The following is a 17,198-nucleotide window of genomic DNA, read 5'->3' on the forward strand; positions in this document are numbered from 1 at the left end:
TTTCATATAAAGGAAACAAACAAGTTAATGTACAATCATACATACATTATCTCAATTCAACTGTGATGTAGAACAAAACATTAAAAAGACAACCTTGTTGAGAAAAAAAAACTGAATACCAGTTTGGATTCATTTCTGTACAATAGTAGTTTTCACACACTCGATTTTCTCCCAGTGGTAGAAATATTTGTACATAATTAAGAGTTGTACACAGTACTATTTGCAGTCATTCACTGAATGACAAGACCTAAAGCACTAAATTAAACAGCAACTCCCCCAAAAATCCATGCTGCATAGGTTGTTCACAGGTAATATTCTTTCCTGTGACAGAGTGAAACTCAAATTACACGATCTAACATTGGACTGTCTCAAAGCAGTGGAAAAGCTTTTTTGTCGAACACGATTTGGCAACACCAGGAAGAAATTAGGATGGGAAAAAAATGGTAAACACAGTGCAAATAGCGTTTCATTGACTGCTGGGTCATGTATTCCAAAAGGCAAATGTGAAGTATTCCAAATGTGATAAATATCCTATGGCAAAGAAATATTATTAGTGAAGTGTGGAGCCAGGACAGGTCAACATTGAAGCATCACAGCTCATTGCATTTGCATATTACGCATTAGAAGTCCCTTTTTCATTCCTCCTTGGAGCATTCTGGCACCAAGACTGGAGCCTGAAATTCCATCCCTAAACAAGGGGGCATATTCAATGGACTGATTGAACAATGCATTTTTTAGGTGAATTAAACTACTTTACCAAAAGATGAAATATTCCACAATGATTGAGAAAACATTCTACTTACATGGCACTTGTCTTCCTCCTCTTGGAATCAGGAGCTTGGAGTCCATCCGCTTGTCTCTGTAATAAGAAACAAAAGAAAAAATACAGGCCACTATGCTCAATTTGTGATCCACACAAGGAGCTTTTGTCAGATACCGCTTTTCTACTAACCTCTTTTCCTGCAGTTTCCGGTATTCTTCTTTGCTCTAGATTTTGCTAAAAGAAAGGAGAGGGGAAAAATGGTTTTTATTAATTCCTAAACTTTTTATGGAGACCCAATTACTGTACAAAACAGTAATGCCTTGAAATAGGAGTTTTAATTGTTCCTTGGCTACAATAATAGTTTAAATCATTCAAATCTTTACATTTTGAAAGGTAAGGACAACAGACCATGGTGTGTAACTTAATAAAATCACCTTTGGTCATCCAAATTCTCAAAGCCTAAACTGTTATTAGACAATTTCTTTTCAAAGCATGATAACCAACCTTGTGTAGTTCAGAGAGCTGTTGATGCCGAATAAGAGCTTCTTTGCTAGGAAACTGTCTCCTACACAGCAGACAGGCCAGTTTCTCCCAGTCGGTCATCTTTCCTTCCTTCCCACCTTTCTCCCCTGCTTCTTCTTCACTGTCACTTTCCCCACTGTAGGCCGGAACAAGACCTGGTTGCTGTGGAGGGGGTGACTACATGGAAGAAAGAAGACTGGGTCACATTCTGTGGTTCTGCTTAAAAAACCCCACAACAGCCAAAAAGACAAAACATACTTCGAGTTGTCTGAGCTGGTCCAGGAACATTTGAGGCCGCTCTAAAAGTGTCCCCTGTGGAAAAGAAGATAACATTCAGAGAAATACTCAAAAGTCTACCTTCATTTTGATTATTTCTCAGCGCTAGTATCCATTTTAATATTTTGATTCAGATGAGTTACGATGTGTGTATTCATGTTACACCTTTTTCTCAAGAACAGCATAACCCGCGTCGGCGCTGGCAGATTCTCTACGATCAGAGGAGCCTGCCGTTAGGGAAGAGGAAACAGAGCGCATGTTCTCCTTGTGTCTATTAAGACTCTTTGCCCAACGCTCCATATCTTTGGCAATCTGTGAACACAAGTCCAACAGTAGAGAGATTCATTCGGTTAAAAGCAATCTTGTCATCCTAATGCAGGCAAGTAAATCACACATTGTCACTTATCATTTCATATGTCCGTAAAATGTAAAATACCTGTTGGGCAGTTTTACTCTTGGGTTTATCTTTTTTCTCCTTGCTGCCAAAGTTAAGAGACATGTCTGTGGGGGCTGCATCATCGGCAGTGGGCACACCTTCTGAGCTTGACTTTTCAGAAGTCACTGAGATGTATGTGTGCTTTTCTCCTTCCCAGTACATGAACTGCTGAGTGTGAGGGTTGTAATAGTACTAAGGAAAAAAGAGACACATGACTTGTGATCAGTGGTTCACAACATTATTTTGCTTGCATCGCCTTGGTATTTTGTGATGTATCACCTGGGAGTTTGGGTCATAATATAGTCCTGTTAGTGGATCGTAATAGTAGCCAGAGCTTTCGTCATATTGGTATGTGGTTACATCTGGCACAGCTGAAGCAAAACAAAACAATGGATTAGTAAACAATTATTGACATGTTTAAAAAAGAAAAAAAAGTTTATATTGAACATACGATATTGCTGAAGCTCATGTGCGGTGCCTGGTGTTGCAGGCTGGCTGGAAGAAGCTGGTTGAGGTTTTCCAACTATTTCAACCTGGACAAATAATGCATGTTAAGGATGAGCGAGTAATGTCATTTTATGCATGACTGCACCAGACAAATCATACCTGGGCTGTAGGAGGCTGAATTTGAGGAGGCTGCACAATAGCTAGGGCAGATGCTAATGCCTGGCCTGGAACCACTGCAGCTGTCAAGGAGGTACAATTCATGGCTATACAAACTATCGTACGTAAGCAGAGGGAAAATATATTAGCATGAGATTTAACCTTGGTTCGCTGATGCTGAATATATTCCCCTAAGGGGTGTTCCGGCACTGGGCAGGACGGGAAGCCTGGGGTCTCCTTGGACTTGAAAATGTTGGCCATTGGGTAAAGAGTAGCCATTCCCCTCCTGAGGGTAGGTTATTGCTCCATGCTGATAAAATTCACCACCACCATTTTGTGAAGTCTGTGGGTCGAAACCGCAAACATTACACAAAATGAAGAGAAAGTGGACGTAACAACGTGCCTCTATTCATATCGATGAATAACGGGCAATGTCAAAGAAATGTGGCTGTAGAATCTATCTCAGATAAAATGCATTTTATTATCCTCCTGTGGTTTGGATCACCTTCAAAATGTCATTACATTGGGCACACAGCCAAAAGCCAAAATAGCACCTGGAGTTGTGTGTGGCAAGACCAAAAGAAAATGTGTTACCTGTGTGACAGCCCACTGTGCTGCTGCAATCGCCGTGCTGGCCACAGAAGCAGCATTCACTCGACATGTATCTGCCACAAATACGTCACTGGCGAGGGGAGGGGAAAGCATTTTACACATTTGTTTCAACATCAATTCATTTTCCATTATTCTGATCTTTATTAGCTTCATGCTATTTAATGTGATAGCAAATTTCTTGTGGCGGAACAGATACTGCTCTATTTGAGGAAACTAATTAACTTGCAGCTATAACCATCTTCATTGCTCAAGAGAGACCATGCACTTACCGCTTGGAGCCTTTAGCGAACTCCACCACAATGACCTTTCCATCAATAGAAAGTGGCTGCTTGAGAGCCTGCAAGATCTGGAGGAGCTGAGATGCCTCCTAATGATAACAATACAAGACATTGGTGACTATCCGGCATTACTTTGATTGAATTCATCCACATTGTACGGTGATACCTACCACAATAGTGGAGAGCTGCAGAAAAGCAAAACCCCGGTTTAGATTGGTGTTCTTGTCCTTAATGAGGCGAATGTTGGAAGGTGACAGCGTGGCAAATGAGGCCAATGCAGATAAAATGGAGTCTACGTTTGTATGCGGTCCGAGATTTCTCAGGATCAGCGCTGGAGTCAGGGAGAAAATGAGAATGAATTTGAAAAAGATATATTGAATCACACTTGCTCTTACTAGGGAGTACTCGACGGGTAAGCAGCTGAGGTGTGAGCACACAAGTTGATTCATGCCACCTGTCTTTATGAGATTTCAATGAACTTACTATCATTGGCCACATCTGCTTGTTGCGAAACGAGGCCTGAATGGGGTGTAGAAACAGAGGACTGAAACGGTGTGGGAAGTGGAAGCAAGCCTTGGGCACTCTCTTTTGGAAGAGCAACTGATCCATCTGTGTGCATTTGGGGTAGCTTCAGCTCAGCTTCTAAAAAGAAGAATGTCATTTTCCTCGTGCTTTGAAATTTGTCACACCAGACAACAGATTGGTTATTTATTACCTGATTTGGGCGCGCTGCATTTGAAGCACCTCTCTCTTCTTTTAAAGTTTTGCACACCACACTGTTGATGTTTTTTTTCAACAAGTCGTTTCGTTTTGTTAAAAAAAAAATCTGAACTAGGACTTTGACACATGCACAAGATTGTTAACAAACAAAACCTTGTTGCAAAGCCAGTCTTCATTGGCTCGTGGTTTAGGGTTGCTGTAGTGCATAGACACTCGATGTCCCATAATCTTGAGTACGCACTGGAAAAAAAATAGAGGGAGGGTGGGGGAAGAGTGGAGGACATTCAGCAAAACCACACGTGCAAGAGTAAGGCCTCATCTCAGCGAAACAATGAGAGGGACGAGAGATGGAGAAAGAGAGCAAGAGAAAGAAACTAGACCGAAAGATGAGGACAGAGAATGGTAACCTTCAGCTTTAGGGAAGATAGTTTGGTGCCGTAACTCTATTCTTTATTACTTTAAATATTAATCATAGGAAATAATGACACATACATATTGTAGGCGAGCCAGATTAAATGGTATTTTGTTATGAATAGTTTTTTTTGCTTCAAATTACAATAACGTCTATGTTTTAAATCCCGTAAAAGTTGAAAAATGTTTTACTGCCCACCAAATACATTACAAACTTTTGACTTTAATTTTTCCCATAGCTGTGCACAAATGTGGATGTTAATGTTTCTTTGCAAACTTAAACATTTACTTTATTCCATGAAAAACAGTTTTAATGAGTTGACGATGTGACAGTTCCAATTTTTCCAAATTACTAGCTTTGGAAAAATGACTGGTCTTTGGGCGTCTAAAATTACAGATAAACTGAATCAAATTTACAGTCAAGACAAAAAAGCATGGGCTGTGTTGGGCTTCAGTTACAACAGAACATTTAGTCATGGGAAATAAAAATAAGTTAGAAAAGAACACTACCTACTTCGTATTATTGAAATGTATTTAAAAGGATGAAAACATTTACTACTTATTTATGATTAGATTGAGCATAGAATGTGCAGTGTTCTTGGAATATTTCCTGTTAAAGCTATAAGAGTAACTAAAAGAATTTTGAGTTTGACCCAACCATTAATGGCATTCCATAGACTGGTTCCTAAAGTGAGGATGTGAACAATAGGATTTTAGGGCGGGGCAAATATTCTAAATGTGTTTATCAAGCACACCCTCACACATGGTTGCCCCCATGGATTAATTGGAGCTAAGAATTACCTACCTGTGGCAAAACGATTTGTCGTGAGCCAATGACATGCTATAATCTAAGGTGAATCAGGTGTGATGTGACAGTATATTGTCTTGCCCTGAGCATACATGTGCGTGTCATGTGTGTATGGGAGAGTGACCTGGTTGGTCTCCATCCAGCGGGTGGCCTCCTGTATGAGATTAAACTCGACGAAGGCGAATCCTCGGCTCTGACCTGGACACCGCCCAGCGCCATGGTTACCGAATAACAACAACAACATAACGCAGTGAAGGATTAGTGCTTTGTGTACAGAGGAGAAAGAGACCCTGTATCAGCACTAGCAAAATAAACAACCGCTCTCCCTTGGAACGAAGAGGCTTGACAATCAGTTGGAGATTCATTATTAAGGTTCTTTGTGTGGGGAGGAGGACACAAGATCTCGTATCTCGGTAGGGTCATAAAAAGGAGAGGGTCTCCGACCTACTCTTTAGTTTGAATCTCAACCACGCACCAACTAAAAGTGACACCCATTCATGAACAAGTTTTAAAGAGTGGGCACTTGGGGAGATATAGTCCACTGTGTGTATATTTTAAGGTTAAATTTAGCTAAAAACAAAAAAGATAACTAAGTGTGGGAAAGAGTAGTAGTTTGTGGAATTGTCTGATAGTAAACTGCATGATTGAACAGTTGAGTAGAAAGCATGAAGGCAGCGAGAAGATAAAAAAAATGTATAACTGTAATTTCGTCTTGTGTGTAACGCTCAAAAGGAGTTGGAGAAAATTCAATTCTTTACAAAGGCTCAACAAGTTTTATGAGGTTACCCAAAATGTTTCAAAGCGTAGTTGTAAACTAACTTAAACATAACAGCCTTTTGTACATGTGCACTTTTCCTATTGACTTTTTGCGATTTTATTAGATTGTAAAGTGTCCCAAATTATGGGAATGTACTGTAAGTAACATAAATAGTCTGATATGGACTTGCAATTGATAAATGTGATACCAAGTCTGAGATTTATCAAAAATAAATGAATAAAACCAATCAGAAAAGCAAAATGGACACATTTTCTCACCTGATGATTTGTTCCTCATGAGTCGAACCTCTTTGGGCTGGATCCCCTGTTCCTGAAGCGATGCCCAAATCTGTACAAGCATTCATGACATCAATACGGAGCAAAAGGCAAAAAGATCTCGGGGAGATACCTCATTAGCAGTTGCGTTGGGCGGCAGCAGGCGAAGCATTACTATGTTGCTGGGTCTCTTGCAATCTTGATCGGCTCGATAATCCTGGTCCTTTTGCTCCATCTCGTCATAAGACAGGTCTGTTTCAGAACTACAAAGGCCAGGTCCCTCTGCCTCAGATGGAAACGTCTAAACATAGATGACAAATTAGCATACGACTAAGCAGACTTGTCATTAAATAGCGCAGCTGCTTTCCGGTGGTTTACCTTTTTCATTCCTGCTCCATGAGCGAACCTGCCTTCCTCTTTATCAAAGTTGTGCTCTGTCGGTTCAAAAGAGGCACTCCTTTGATGAGCTCTGTTTGTGTCCATATTTGAGTTCCCTATAAAGCTTCTCCCAGATTTTCCCCTTCCTTTGCCCTCTGAGCCAGTCCGTAGCCGTTCAAAATCTCTCTTTGTTTTCTCCTCATCAAACGCATCGGTTGAGGACTGAGGAGGCCACAGGAGCCTTCTGACTTCGCTACCACCATTCTCTCTCTGATCAAACCCTTGGTGCTCTTGGAGGTGACCTGGTAAGACTTCAGAGGCGCTCACGGGAGATTCGTTGTGGATGTAGGGTCTGTCCTCCTTGTTACAGACATCATATTTTGCTTCTGCTGTCTCGTCTTCTTGGCCAAAACCACGGTAGTCCATGTCCCGAAAGTTGTGGTCACTGTGGGTGCCGTATCGACCAATGCGATCACCTCGACCGCCTCTGATAGAAACGACACTTGTTAAGACTGGACTGACAGATCATTCCTCATCAAAGACGTTGCATCAAGTACAGCGAGCGAACTCACCTCCGCTCAGTATCCATACCGATCCGCTGACGCTAGTCACTATCTTTGTTTACCAGCATGAATAACCTGAAGGTACAAGAATAAACAACACTGAAGTTCATCATACATTTAGTGAAAAGGGATAGTGGGGGAAAACGTAGTATTGTAGTTGTACTGCGTAATGCGTGCAGTAGGGTCATCTTAATCCTTGGTTTTGGCACTAGTTTTGCGGTTGCAGTTACGCACAACAGACCAGAAGCAGAGGGTGAAATTCTGTATTACTATAAGGAATTCTATATAGTACCGATAAAAAGTAAAAAACACAACAGAAAAACAATGACGTATGGCGGTCATCGTTTAGCTGACTTGCTAACTAGCCTGAGGAAGGCTAGCAAGTTCTCCACGGTAGTTGTCCGTCGACGCAGACATGACAACAGACAAATGAAATTGGGCGGAAAACTTACCAATGAATAATAAAGAGGACTCTCATTAAATTAACACAGGTCCGCTCTCGATAAATGGAATGTTTTTAATTCGAGAAAGCACTAGAAAATGGCCACAGTGAGCAACATAAGTGGGCGGAACAGTCTTTAAAACTGGCCCGTGATTGGACAACAGCTACACAATAATTGGACGAAAATAAAACGACCACCAACTGTCATCCAATCAACGATACACATGTCTTAAACTCTTGGTTGCGGCGATATATAAATAATGGTAGATTGAGATTGTCGCCATTATGGACACCAGTTCCCACGTCACAGAATAGGCCTTCAAATATCTAGCTTTATATACAATATCTATAGTTGGTGTCAACCAGCAGCCGCTGCCGTGACAGGGCTCTGACGATCCCCCAAAAATGGAATTTAAATAAAAAAAAGCTGACAACAATAAACTGTCAACTACAGATTTACCGTGGAAAATATGCACATATTTTAAAACAGAAAACCCAGATACCAGCTTTATTTGAGAAAAAATCCAAGCAGTCACAAATAAAGAAACAACAAACCTGGTATACTGCCCTCCAAAAACTTTGCACCCCAAGCTTGAACCCTTCAATGAATTAAATGACACTATTGTTACAATAGAGGTTGAGCAAAACATATAATAGCAGGATTAATTAAGAGTTAAAACATAAAAAAAATGATACTTAATATTAAAAAGTCAAAATACAATAGAGACAATCAAAGGATTCTGATCAAGTCAAAAGTAAACGCATAAATGTCCTTAAAAGGCCTTGTGAGACAAGTCTTAAAGTTGATTGTGATAAAACGATCTCAGAAATAATATTTAATTCACTAACTCCATCAATCATGATCTTAACCAATTAAAACAGTCAAATCGTACATATGCACACAGAGAAAGGTCTTTAAAGTCCTAAAAGGTCCGAAAAGTCAGAAGACAATGAACCTGACAGCACCTCGATCTATGCATCCGGTCTTTCACAAAGTCAAGGTTTCAATATCACTCTATAGAGGCAGTAAAATTTTCACCAGCCCAAGCCACACAATATGGCTTTTGAGTAACTTTGGCATGGAAGTCAAGGGTTTCGGTCAGTGCCACAGAATGCCTTTCCCTGCACATAGTACATAGACAACATAACAAGGTACACACATTCACTGCATGCAGACCAGCACCGGAGAAACCAAAGCACCTAATGGTCGCACACGAACACACTACTGTATAGTTGAGCAATTTGTGTGGGGAATAATATTCATACAATCTGGGTTACGCATTTCCCTGCATAGCGCCTGAGTCAGAAAATAGGTGAATGGCGGAGCTAAAACAGCACACTACACGAGGGCGAATACCTCATCTAAGTTCTGAATGCTTTCCTCTCCTCCTACTCAACCCATTGCTGGCCTCAAGGCACTGTGTAGGTGACACTGTAGAATTAAAAACATTTGGACATTGCTTCAATTGAAATCCTCTTCTATATACCACTTTTTGACCGGTCAGTTATCTCCCTTGTCTTTGGCCTGCTAGACCTTATTTTTTTCTGTCTTTCTTCCTGTCATGGCACATTTGAACCCCACAATTCTTGTACTGAACCCCTCCCTCCCCATCAGTCCATCTGACTGTTAGAAAGTTCTTATTAGAGCCAAGTTAAATGTTATATACAGGCCAGGGACCGACATGTCTGTGCCAGTCAAATTATGTCAAATCTGCCTGAGCTTGCTGGGTGGGTGATCAGAAATGTTTGGCCCCTCCCCAACAATCAATTCTTAACGCAAGCTCTGCATCTGGACAACTTCCCATTCTTATAGCAAAAGGCAGCCGGATTTCTTTTCACGTTTCTTAGCCTGCAACGCTGCCCGAGTTGCCATCTCAAAGACTTCCCGCACACCATCTTTGGTCTTGGCAGAGCACTCTTGGTAACCATAGGCACTGATGTGGTTGGCCATCTCTTTGCCAGCTTCATATCTCACTGGCTCCTGCAAATCATTTTGAGGAGAAGGTTGACGTTTTGCCTATTTCAAAAAATGGGAACTAAAAACTCAATCAAATCTTGTAAAATCCTTAACCTGTTTCATCTTTGCAAGCTCCCGTCTGGTGTGCTCGTCATTGCGAAGATCTTTTTTATTACCCACAAGAATGATGGGAACATTTGGGCAAAAATGCTTCACTTCTGGCGTCCACTTTTCGGGAATGTTCTCTGCCATGACACAAACAACCGTTACACATGATACGTTTGTCTTTCAAATGGTGAGAATACATATTGCACAAACAGTACCTAAACTGTCTGGACTGTCTACAGAGAAACACATGAGAATAACATCAGTGTCAGGATAGGAGAGAGGCCTCAGTCGGTCGTAGTCTTCCTGACCCGCTGTATCCCAAAGTGCTAGTTCGACCTAAAATGAGAATTAAAGAAGTTTTATCATCTGAAAAGATTTTGAAATACCAGATTTTTTTTAAAGCATAAATGCTACAATAATTTCAGAGACTTCAGAAAAGTTCTTGTAATTTTCAACTTGATAAACCAGACCACACACAGCACTAATTAAAACCATGATTGGGTCGAAAGGTGTCATTTTTGTAATGGCCCGCCTAATTTCCAGGGTCCATCTATAGAGAACAATTGGTGTAACAATGGGGGGGGGGGGGGGGGGGGGTGTATTGGTGACAAAGACAGCCCGAGACAGATGAACAGTTACAGGCCTATATTAGACAAGAATGTGACAGCATTCCTACTTCTAAACTTGAGAAACTTGTCTCCTCGGTCCCCAGACATTTGCAGATTGTTGTAAAAGTGGATGCCTCAGATATTTTCTAACTTTGTGATGGAACTCGTTGACAACAGGGGATTTAAAATCATCATACTTTCTCAAAATTATACATTTTCCCAGTTCAATCTTTTGACGTGCCATCTATTTTATTCTCTTAATAAAATGTTGAAATGTGACAATTCTAACTCACTACATTCAGTTTTATTTACAATTTGTATACCTAGTGTCTCAATTTTGGGGGAATTGTTTATAACACATTTATAATTCTATTTTTTTTAAATCAAGTATCTTACCTGTTTGCTGTCCACTTCAATGTCTGCCACATAGTTTTCAAACACAGTGGGGACATACACCTCTGGGAACTGGTCCTTACTAAAGACAATGAGCAGACATGTCTTCCCACATGCACCATCTCCAACAATGACCAACTTTTTCCTAATAGAAGCCATCTACAGAAAAGATTTTGAGACAAGGTCAGGTGTGGACACGCCTACAGATTCCTAGCATTGACAAAATAAGTCAACTTGAACGTTTACTAATTTCATGCACAATTTTTTCTTCTATTCATTCAAATTTGTCAGGGTTGTTAACAACAGGTTATACATTTTTAGTTCAAATTTACAGTACCTTTAAAGGGTCTGGGTATTGAAATAGCCAGCCTGCAGTCCAGAGCACCTATAGAGAACATTTAGCACATTTTAAAGAGAAAGGTGTGACAAAGAAACAGGAAGACAGTTGAACAGTGCAAAGCCTGAATTAGATAAGAATGAGACAGCATTCCTTTTTCTAAACTTGAGCAACTTGTCTCTTTGGTCACCAGATTGACAATAGCAGATTGTTCTAAGAGGGTTTACCTCACACTTGTCAAAATGGCCTTGTCAAAACTTTTTTATAAATTGTTAACACTATATAATTTTAAACCAACATGTATGCGCCTTTAAAATTATCAATTTCCTCACTTTAAACTTCTGACCTGTCATCTATGTTCTAATCTGAATGCACAATGATATTTGTCACTTCTAGATCATTAACCACAGTTTTCAACCACAATTTGTATCGCGTCCAACTTTTATGGAATCCGGTTTGCACATTGCGCAAATGTACGTTTTATACGGGGTGCGACGGTAACTAAACGGTCTAAAAAAGGCACAAGTTATCAATATCTTCCTTCTTTAACTATGTTAAACTAATCTTCGTCAGATGCAATGATCAGACAAAAGTCGCTGTTTTTAAATTACTACTCAAGGCCATTGACACCCCGTTCCAACGCAAACTATGGTGGCATCTGTCGTTTTGAGAACTGTGGGCCCATTTTTATCGGCCGGAGATTGTGAGGACGTGCGAGAATTACAGTTATTTAATACGAAAGATTCTTTCGACATTACAACTCGGTTCGGCGTTTCTGTCTTCGAAGTGTACTGAAGCCAAGGGCCTGTCAATCCAGCTAACGTTAGCAAGCGGCAAGGCGAATACTGAGATGGTGGATATCGCTTTATCCGGCATCGGCATTTACGTTTTAACACGAGGAAAATAGAAAATACTATCGCATCTATACGCAGTCCCAATCTACAAGCGGCCTGTAAAGTTTGTCAACTGTGGTTTAAAAGTATTACCGCTTGATGTTTCTGTTTCTGTGTCCGCGTTTCCCTTCTTCCTGGCCGACTTGTTAACTCCACCCATCAATAATGCGCATGCGCGGAGGCATCTCCTACAACTGGTAGTGGGGTATCTTCAAGTGTACAACTGTATTATCTCCTTATATTATTACACATTTACAAAAAGGGTAATGAATTGAAACTTTAGAAAGCATGCTGTGTATACTGCTTACAATGTCAACATAAAAACGTCAATATGAATAAAGAGAGTGTTGAAGTGCTTTGGGGTACCTTTACACTTTAGACAGCAATTGGTCATTTCAGGAAATTAAAAAAGAAAACATATAACCCAAAAAAGACGCCAGGTATCAATCATTATTATATATTTTTATCCTTTTTGTTATTAACAAACACAATTGAAAATATATCAAATGTAAATAACATAAAAAATGATTAAATGAAAATGAATAAAAACAGGAAACAAAACCATGGTTATGTTAATTAAAAAAATTGCAAACATTTTTCTTCGGTAAAGTGTCACAATCACTTCCCCTAAAAAAATTGCGATCAACTCACCTGCTGGTTTTTAAGTATAGGTGTGTGTATAACTGGGACTTATCAATTCACCACCTGTCCAACGTCACCTGGTCACTGTTTACCACTAGCTGTCAAATAAGATTTATGTGCATACACTTGAGAACATTTATTTTTTTTAAAAGTACTCCATTCATTTGCCTATTTACACAATCTTCCACAAAATGGTGGCACAAAAATGAACAAAAATGATACAACAATTGTTCGATAGTTCCATGTCCTTGAGATTTTGAGCTGCTGTGGTTGGGTTGGTCAAGAAGAAATCTTGTCATGATAAGATTTTCTCTACAATGTTCATTCTTAGATATAGGAATTTGGACATTAAGGCATGTCAGTAGTCTCATAACTCACTCTGAAAGGGTCTACTTTCTTGGAGTAATGGTGTTGTTCTTGCGTTGGTAGAATAATATGTAGGCTTGATTGGTCTGAAGCTGTGTCTCAGAAACTGATGTCACGCTGTGGGTAGTAAGAACATTAAGATGGGAATGTTGCAGTTTTGAGAGAAATAGCCAGTATTATAGATGCATGTATTATAGTAATGATAACTAAAATGAACTGATGGACTACATAACAGTTATTGTGTTGCAGTCTCACCTGGAATCATTGTAGTAGCACCATCCTTTATCATCACAACAACAGGCTGTGTAGTGACCCATGTTGACAGTTCCAATGTGATTACATATTGCATATAAATCATACAATATTGGTCCTTCAGGGACATACAAAAAACAGACATGATTCTTCTCTCGGTTCAGACAAATAATGATGTTTTTATTTTATTTTTATGAATCACCATTTGTTCAGCCAGTCATATATTGTTATCCTCCCAACAACAGTAAATATCTAAATTTGGATCTCCCAACAACAATAAATATCTACAGTTGAAAGTGTTGACAAAGAAACAAGTATTTTTATACTTATCTCTACTCATAATTAATTCTGTGACAGCCAATCACCTTTATGCCTGGACATGTACAAGCAAAACAAAATTCTTACCACAGTCAATAGGTCCGTAGGGCCCGAGGTCAAGATTGGTGAGTGGAAAGGACACAAAGGCGGTGCTTTTGCTGATCGACCATCGTGACGTAGTGAAGCGGTTCAGGTCTAATTGAACATGTTAAGTATCACAGTGCTAGTGTTCATAGTATAAGCACATAAAAATCTCAATTAAGGATACGTATCACAATAACATGGGGAAACCTCTGGATGGACAACTTCTTGGTACTTTCTGTATGCCTATTACACCTCTCACACATCTGAAACACACAGCATGTGGAAGAAAGTGGCAAACAAGCAATGAGTCAACTCTTCAATAGCTCAACAATGTACCTACTGTACTCTATGTATAAATCCACATTTACTCAAGAGTGCTGCCTTCATATTTTTAGTGGGAAATGGGTGTGGTTTGCAAGTGGGATAGTGTATGTCTGACTGGTCTAGTCAACCAACCTATGAAAGGAGGCTGTAGTAACATGTGTGGAATGTGGGCTACCATCGTCTTGGTGAAATAAGCAGGAATGCCTCAGCAGTGTGGCTACCATGCATTGTGTTAACACACACGTCTGAGAACATTCACGTCCAAAAAGGGAAGCAAAATGCCACCACTTAAATGTACATAAACTGTGATTGGTGTTTTATACTTAGCGGCTATTCCATTCTTTATAACTGGTCTTTTTTGCTGAAGTAATACTACTGACTGTGTTTGAGCTGTTTGTGATAGTTGACAAAATAGGATACATTTACCCATACATCTTTGTCCGAGATATTATCGGAGTAGACCGTAGCTGCATTTCAAGAATACATTTTGAAATTCAGCCCAAACCATTGAAGACCAGAATGACTTGCTGTGTATGTTGTACATGGCAAAAATCAAGCGGGCTAATCTTTTGCCTCATTACAGTATAATTCCTACTCACAGGAGAATTCTCCTTGTCCAATCTCTCCTCCTGAGAGAAAAGGTCCAAACACTCCTTCAATGTGACCTCTCCAGTAGTGCAGCGTTTGGGAATGGGCAGTGAGAGGTCGCAGAAAACATCAAATGTGTTGGAATAGTGGGAGCATATGGAGCAGTGCAGCGAGCTGCGCAACTGGCCCGAAAACAAATCTATCAAGAGGACAGAGACAGATTGATGTTGCTTACATTGAGGGAAAGATGATACCCGTGTGTTTCTTACCAACTATCTTGCTGTCATCGTGATCTAGATGCTTTTTCCACGTGACAGCTGCTTCCTCAGAAATCCTGGTGAGGATTTTAAAATGGAGGAAATTAGACAAAAGATACATTTTATTTTACGAAGACCACTCTTCTCCATTCACCCACCTAAATCTAGCATATTTTTGCTCTGGGTCCTTTAACGGACGTCTAAGGTAGGGCCTGCGGTTGACTTCAGTGTGTAGTTTTTCTAAAAGGAACCTGAGAAACTCCTGAGCATCCTGTTGACTAGAAAATAGAAAATAAGAGGAAAGGACACTCATCAACATACGTTGGATCAGAACCAAATAACTTTTGTTAAACCTAGTAATGCTTGTGGCTTTGAGTCTATTCATAATTCAAGGGAAGATTTGTGGAAAAATTGAATAAAAAACACAATTATGAACACATACATTTAAGTATTTTGAAGTAAAATGTCAATAGAGAAGAGAAAACACACGAGATGTAAAGTATAATTACCTGTAACCGCTGAAGTAAGGCACAGCATCTTTGAAAATATTGTAAAACTGTCGAGGATTTACAACCGGGTCCTCTTCTTTTGTATCCCAAAGTCCAGACAATACCTGAGAGAACGCTTATTTTGGAGAATAATAAGAATAATTAGCAAAAAAAAGTAAACATCAAAACAATGATGGAACATTAAATGAATGGGGGATTTACCTTCTGTAAGTCTTGGCTCCTCCTTGGAAAATTTCTCGTGTCTGTAGGATTTCAGGAGACAGTAGTCCCGCAGTCCACGAGTGTGAGACAAACACTGGACTATTGCATTCAAGAAACACTACATCCAGAGAGCAAAATGAACATTACTACCTAAATCATGGTTTAAAAAGTAAAACTTAACAAGAAAAAAAAACATTACTTACAGTATTGCCAATATTTTTAAGACCAGCCCTCCCACTTCCTAATGCAAGAAGCTCCTTCTAAAACAAATGGATGAACAAAAACAGACAAAATTGATGAGCAATCATACTAATCTGTGTGTCTAAATTCTGTATTATTATTTTCCCCCGCTGTGCATTATGCGTTAACCCGAGCGGTCGGTGTGGCTATTTGTATACACACAACGACAGATTTAGCTTTCTTATCTCATTAGCAGAAGAAGAAAGTCTAAAATGAGGTCAGTCGCAAACATTCATCCAATTAGAGACACGGCGTGTTGACAGGTCCTTAAACACGTGTGAGCTACTGTGGTTACTCGCTGCAGTACAGCCACATACTGTCACTAAACTGAAACAACATATACAGTACATGTAAATGCCTAGAACACACCTCGTTGTCAGCGACCAGCAGAAGCCCCATCAGGGAGGTATAGAGGACAGACTGGGAGATATCGGCTGCCTCTCTCTGCAAGCCATTCTGGGACACCAAGGTTCGACACAAGGCCTTACAGGAACCTTCTTCGTTGACGCGGTCGGCTCCGGGCATCCTTACGTGTCTGACGACAAGGCTCTCAAGTAGGGGGTTGTTCTTTCACATGCAGGGTGAAGGTGATGGGAAAACTATGGCGGTAGATCATAAGCTTGGCCGCAGATAGAAAGTCAACGCTTCCTAATGAATGAAGTACCGTGGAGTATTATCCCCTTTCTGTGTAAATGGGGCCGAAAAACAGGATTAGGTATAAAATGAGTATTCCCCTTGAGAAGTTTTGATCTCAAATAAATCCTGTTGATCCTTCACAACTGCAATAAACAATAATGAACATGCAAAGCAAATTGAACCATTGTCTGACTAAAATCAAAGTATTGTTTAATCTTTTGACAAATGCTGAACAATACAAGCTTTTTTACCCAATAGAATTGTGAGGAAATTAACAGAGCAACAGCTAAATATTGGTAGCCACGATAAACAAAAATTTTGGACTCACCGCACCATTTGGCCGAGCTTATCTGCGAACAAACAGTCCCGACCTAACTGTTCCCATCACCTGCTGAGGTTTTAAAAATGCATAGGGGTGATGTCTACAGTTTCATTGTGTGTGTGTGTGTGTGTGTGTGTGTATGTAGGCTAGAAATGAAAGTCTACCTCTGTCCTGCCCTGTCACTGGTGTCAATAGAAAGAGGAAGGCAGCGAGAGAGAGAGTGAGAAAGAAGGGTGAGGGGGTAGGATTATCATCTCTAATCTTTTCTCGCTCCTTCTTGTCAGATATACTTTGGCTGAACACCACACCTACGCATTGG

The 17,198-nt window shown here is 40.0% G+C and overlaps 3 protein-coding genes across 7 annotated transcripts; all 3 read right to left on the reverse strand.

The window, feature by feature from the left end:
* Positions 1-122: 122 nt before the first annotated feature.
* Positions 123-8,201, reverse strand: rbm10 (RNA binding motif protein 10). Of its 2 annotated transcripts, none has more exons than XM_077715934.1 (23): positions 7,855-8,201; positions 7,412-7,477; positions 6,840-7,326; positions 6,595-6,762; positions 6,465-6,534; positions 5,554-5,627; positions 4,364-4,450; positions 4,206-4,266; positions 3,974-4,132; positions 3,661-3,821; positions 3,482-3,579; positions 3,195-3,282; positions 2,763-2,943; positions 2,604-2,677; positions 2,449-2,530; positions 2,277-2,368; positions 1,998-2,189; positions 1,727-1,873; positions 1,544-1,597; positions 1,268-1,462; positions 953-997; positions 804-859; positions 123-688 (listed from the first exon to the last, which is right to left on the reverse strand). In XM_077715934.1, the coding sequence occupies exons 2-23, from the start codon at positions 7,426-7,428 to the stop codon at positions 598-600; spliced, it is 2,679 nt and encodes an 892-aa protein (XP_077572060.1). In that variant the 5' UTR covers positions 7,429-7,477; positions 7,855-8,201; the 3' UTR covers positions 123-597. The 2 variants fall into 2 exon arrangements, with proteins under 2 accessions (XP_077572060.1, XP_077571973.1); XM_077715847.1 differs by having other exon boundaries at positions 2,604-2,683.
* Positions 8,202-8,338: 137 nt separating this feature from the next.
* LOC144196037 (rho-related GTP-binding protein RhoA-C-like) lies at positions 8,339-12,345 on the reverse strand. The gene is made up of 6 exons (XM_077716054.1): positions 12,234-12,345; positions 11,248-11,295; positions 10,914-11,069; positions 10,125-10,245; positions 9,916-10,046; positions 8,339-9,825 (listed from the first exon to the last, which is right to left on the reverse strand). Exons 3-6 carry the CDS (start codon positions 11,067-11,069, stop codon positions 9,652-9,654), a joined length of 582 nt encoding a protein of 193 aa, XP_077572180.1. The 5' UTR covers positions 11,248-11,295; positions 12,234-12,345; the 3' UTR covers positions 8,339-9,651.
* Positions 12,346-12,583: 238 nt separating this feature from the next.
* On the reverse strand, positions 12,584-17,098 carry usp21 (ubiquitin specific peptidase 21). 4 transcript variants are annotated; one of them, XM_077719476.1, is made up of 13 exons: positions 16,886-17,098; positions 16,453-16,605; positions 16,291-16,377; positions 15,885-15,941; positions 15,682-15,799; positions 15,481-15,595; positions 15,130-15,249; positions 14,984-15,048; positions 14,726-14,913; positions 13,987-14,065; positions 13,806-13,913; positions 13,404-13,518; positions 12,584-13,265 (listed from the first exon to the last, which is right to left on the reverse strand). In XM_077719476.1, exons 3-13 carry the CDS (start codon positions 16,318-16,320, stop codon positions 13,172-13,174), a joined length of 1,089 nt encoding a protein of 362 aa, XP_077575602.1. In that variant the 5' UTR covers positions 16,321-16,377; positions 16,453-16,605; positions 16,886-17,098; the 3' UTR covers positions 12,584-13,171. The 4 variants fall into 4 exon arrangements, with proteins under 4 accessions (XP_077575602.1, XP_077575587.1, XP_077575595.1 ...); XM_077719461.1 differs by having other exon boundaries at positions 16,291-16,605; positions 16,886-16,948; positions 17,044-17,086; XM_077719469.1 differs by having other exon boundaries at positions 16,291-16,605; positions 16,891-17,098.
* Between the last annotated feature and the right edge of the window lie 100 nt (positions 17,099-17,198).

Source organism: Stigmatopora nigra, chromosome 1 (genome assembly GCF_051989575.1).
Source record: "Stigmatopora nigra isolate UIUO_SnigA chromosome 1, RoL_Snig_1.1, whole genome shotgun sequence".
Lineage (NCBI taxonomy): Eukaryota > Metazoa > Chordata > Actinopteri > Syngnathiformes > Syngnathidae > Stigmatopora > Stigmatopora nigra.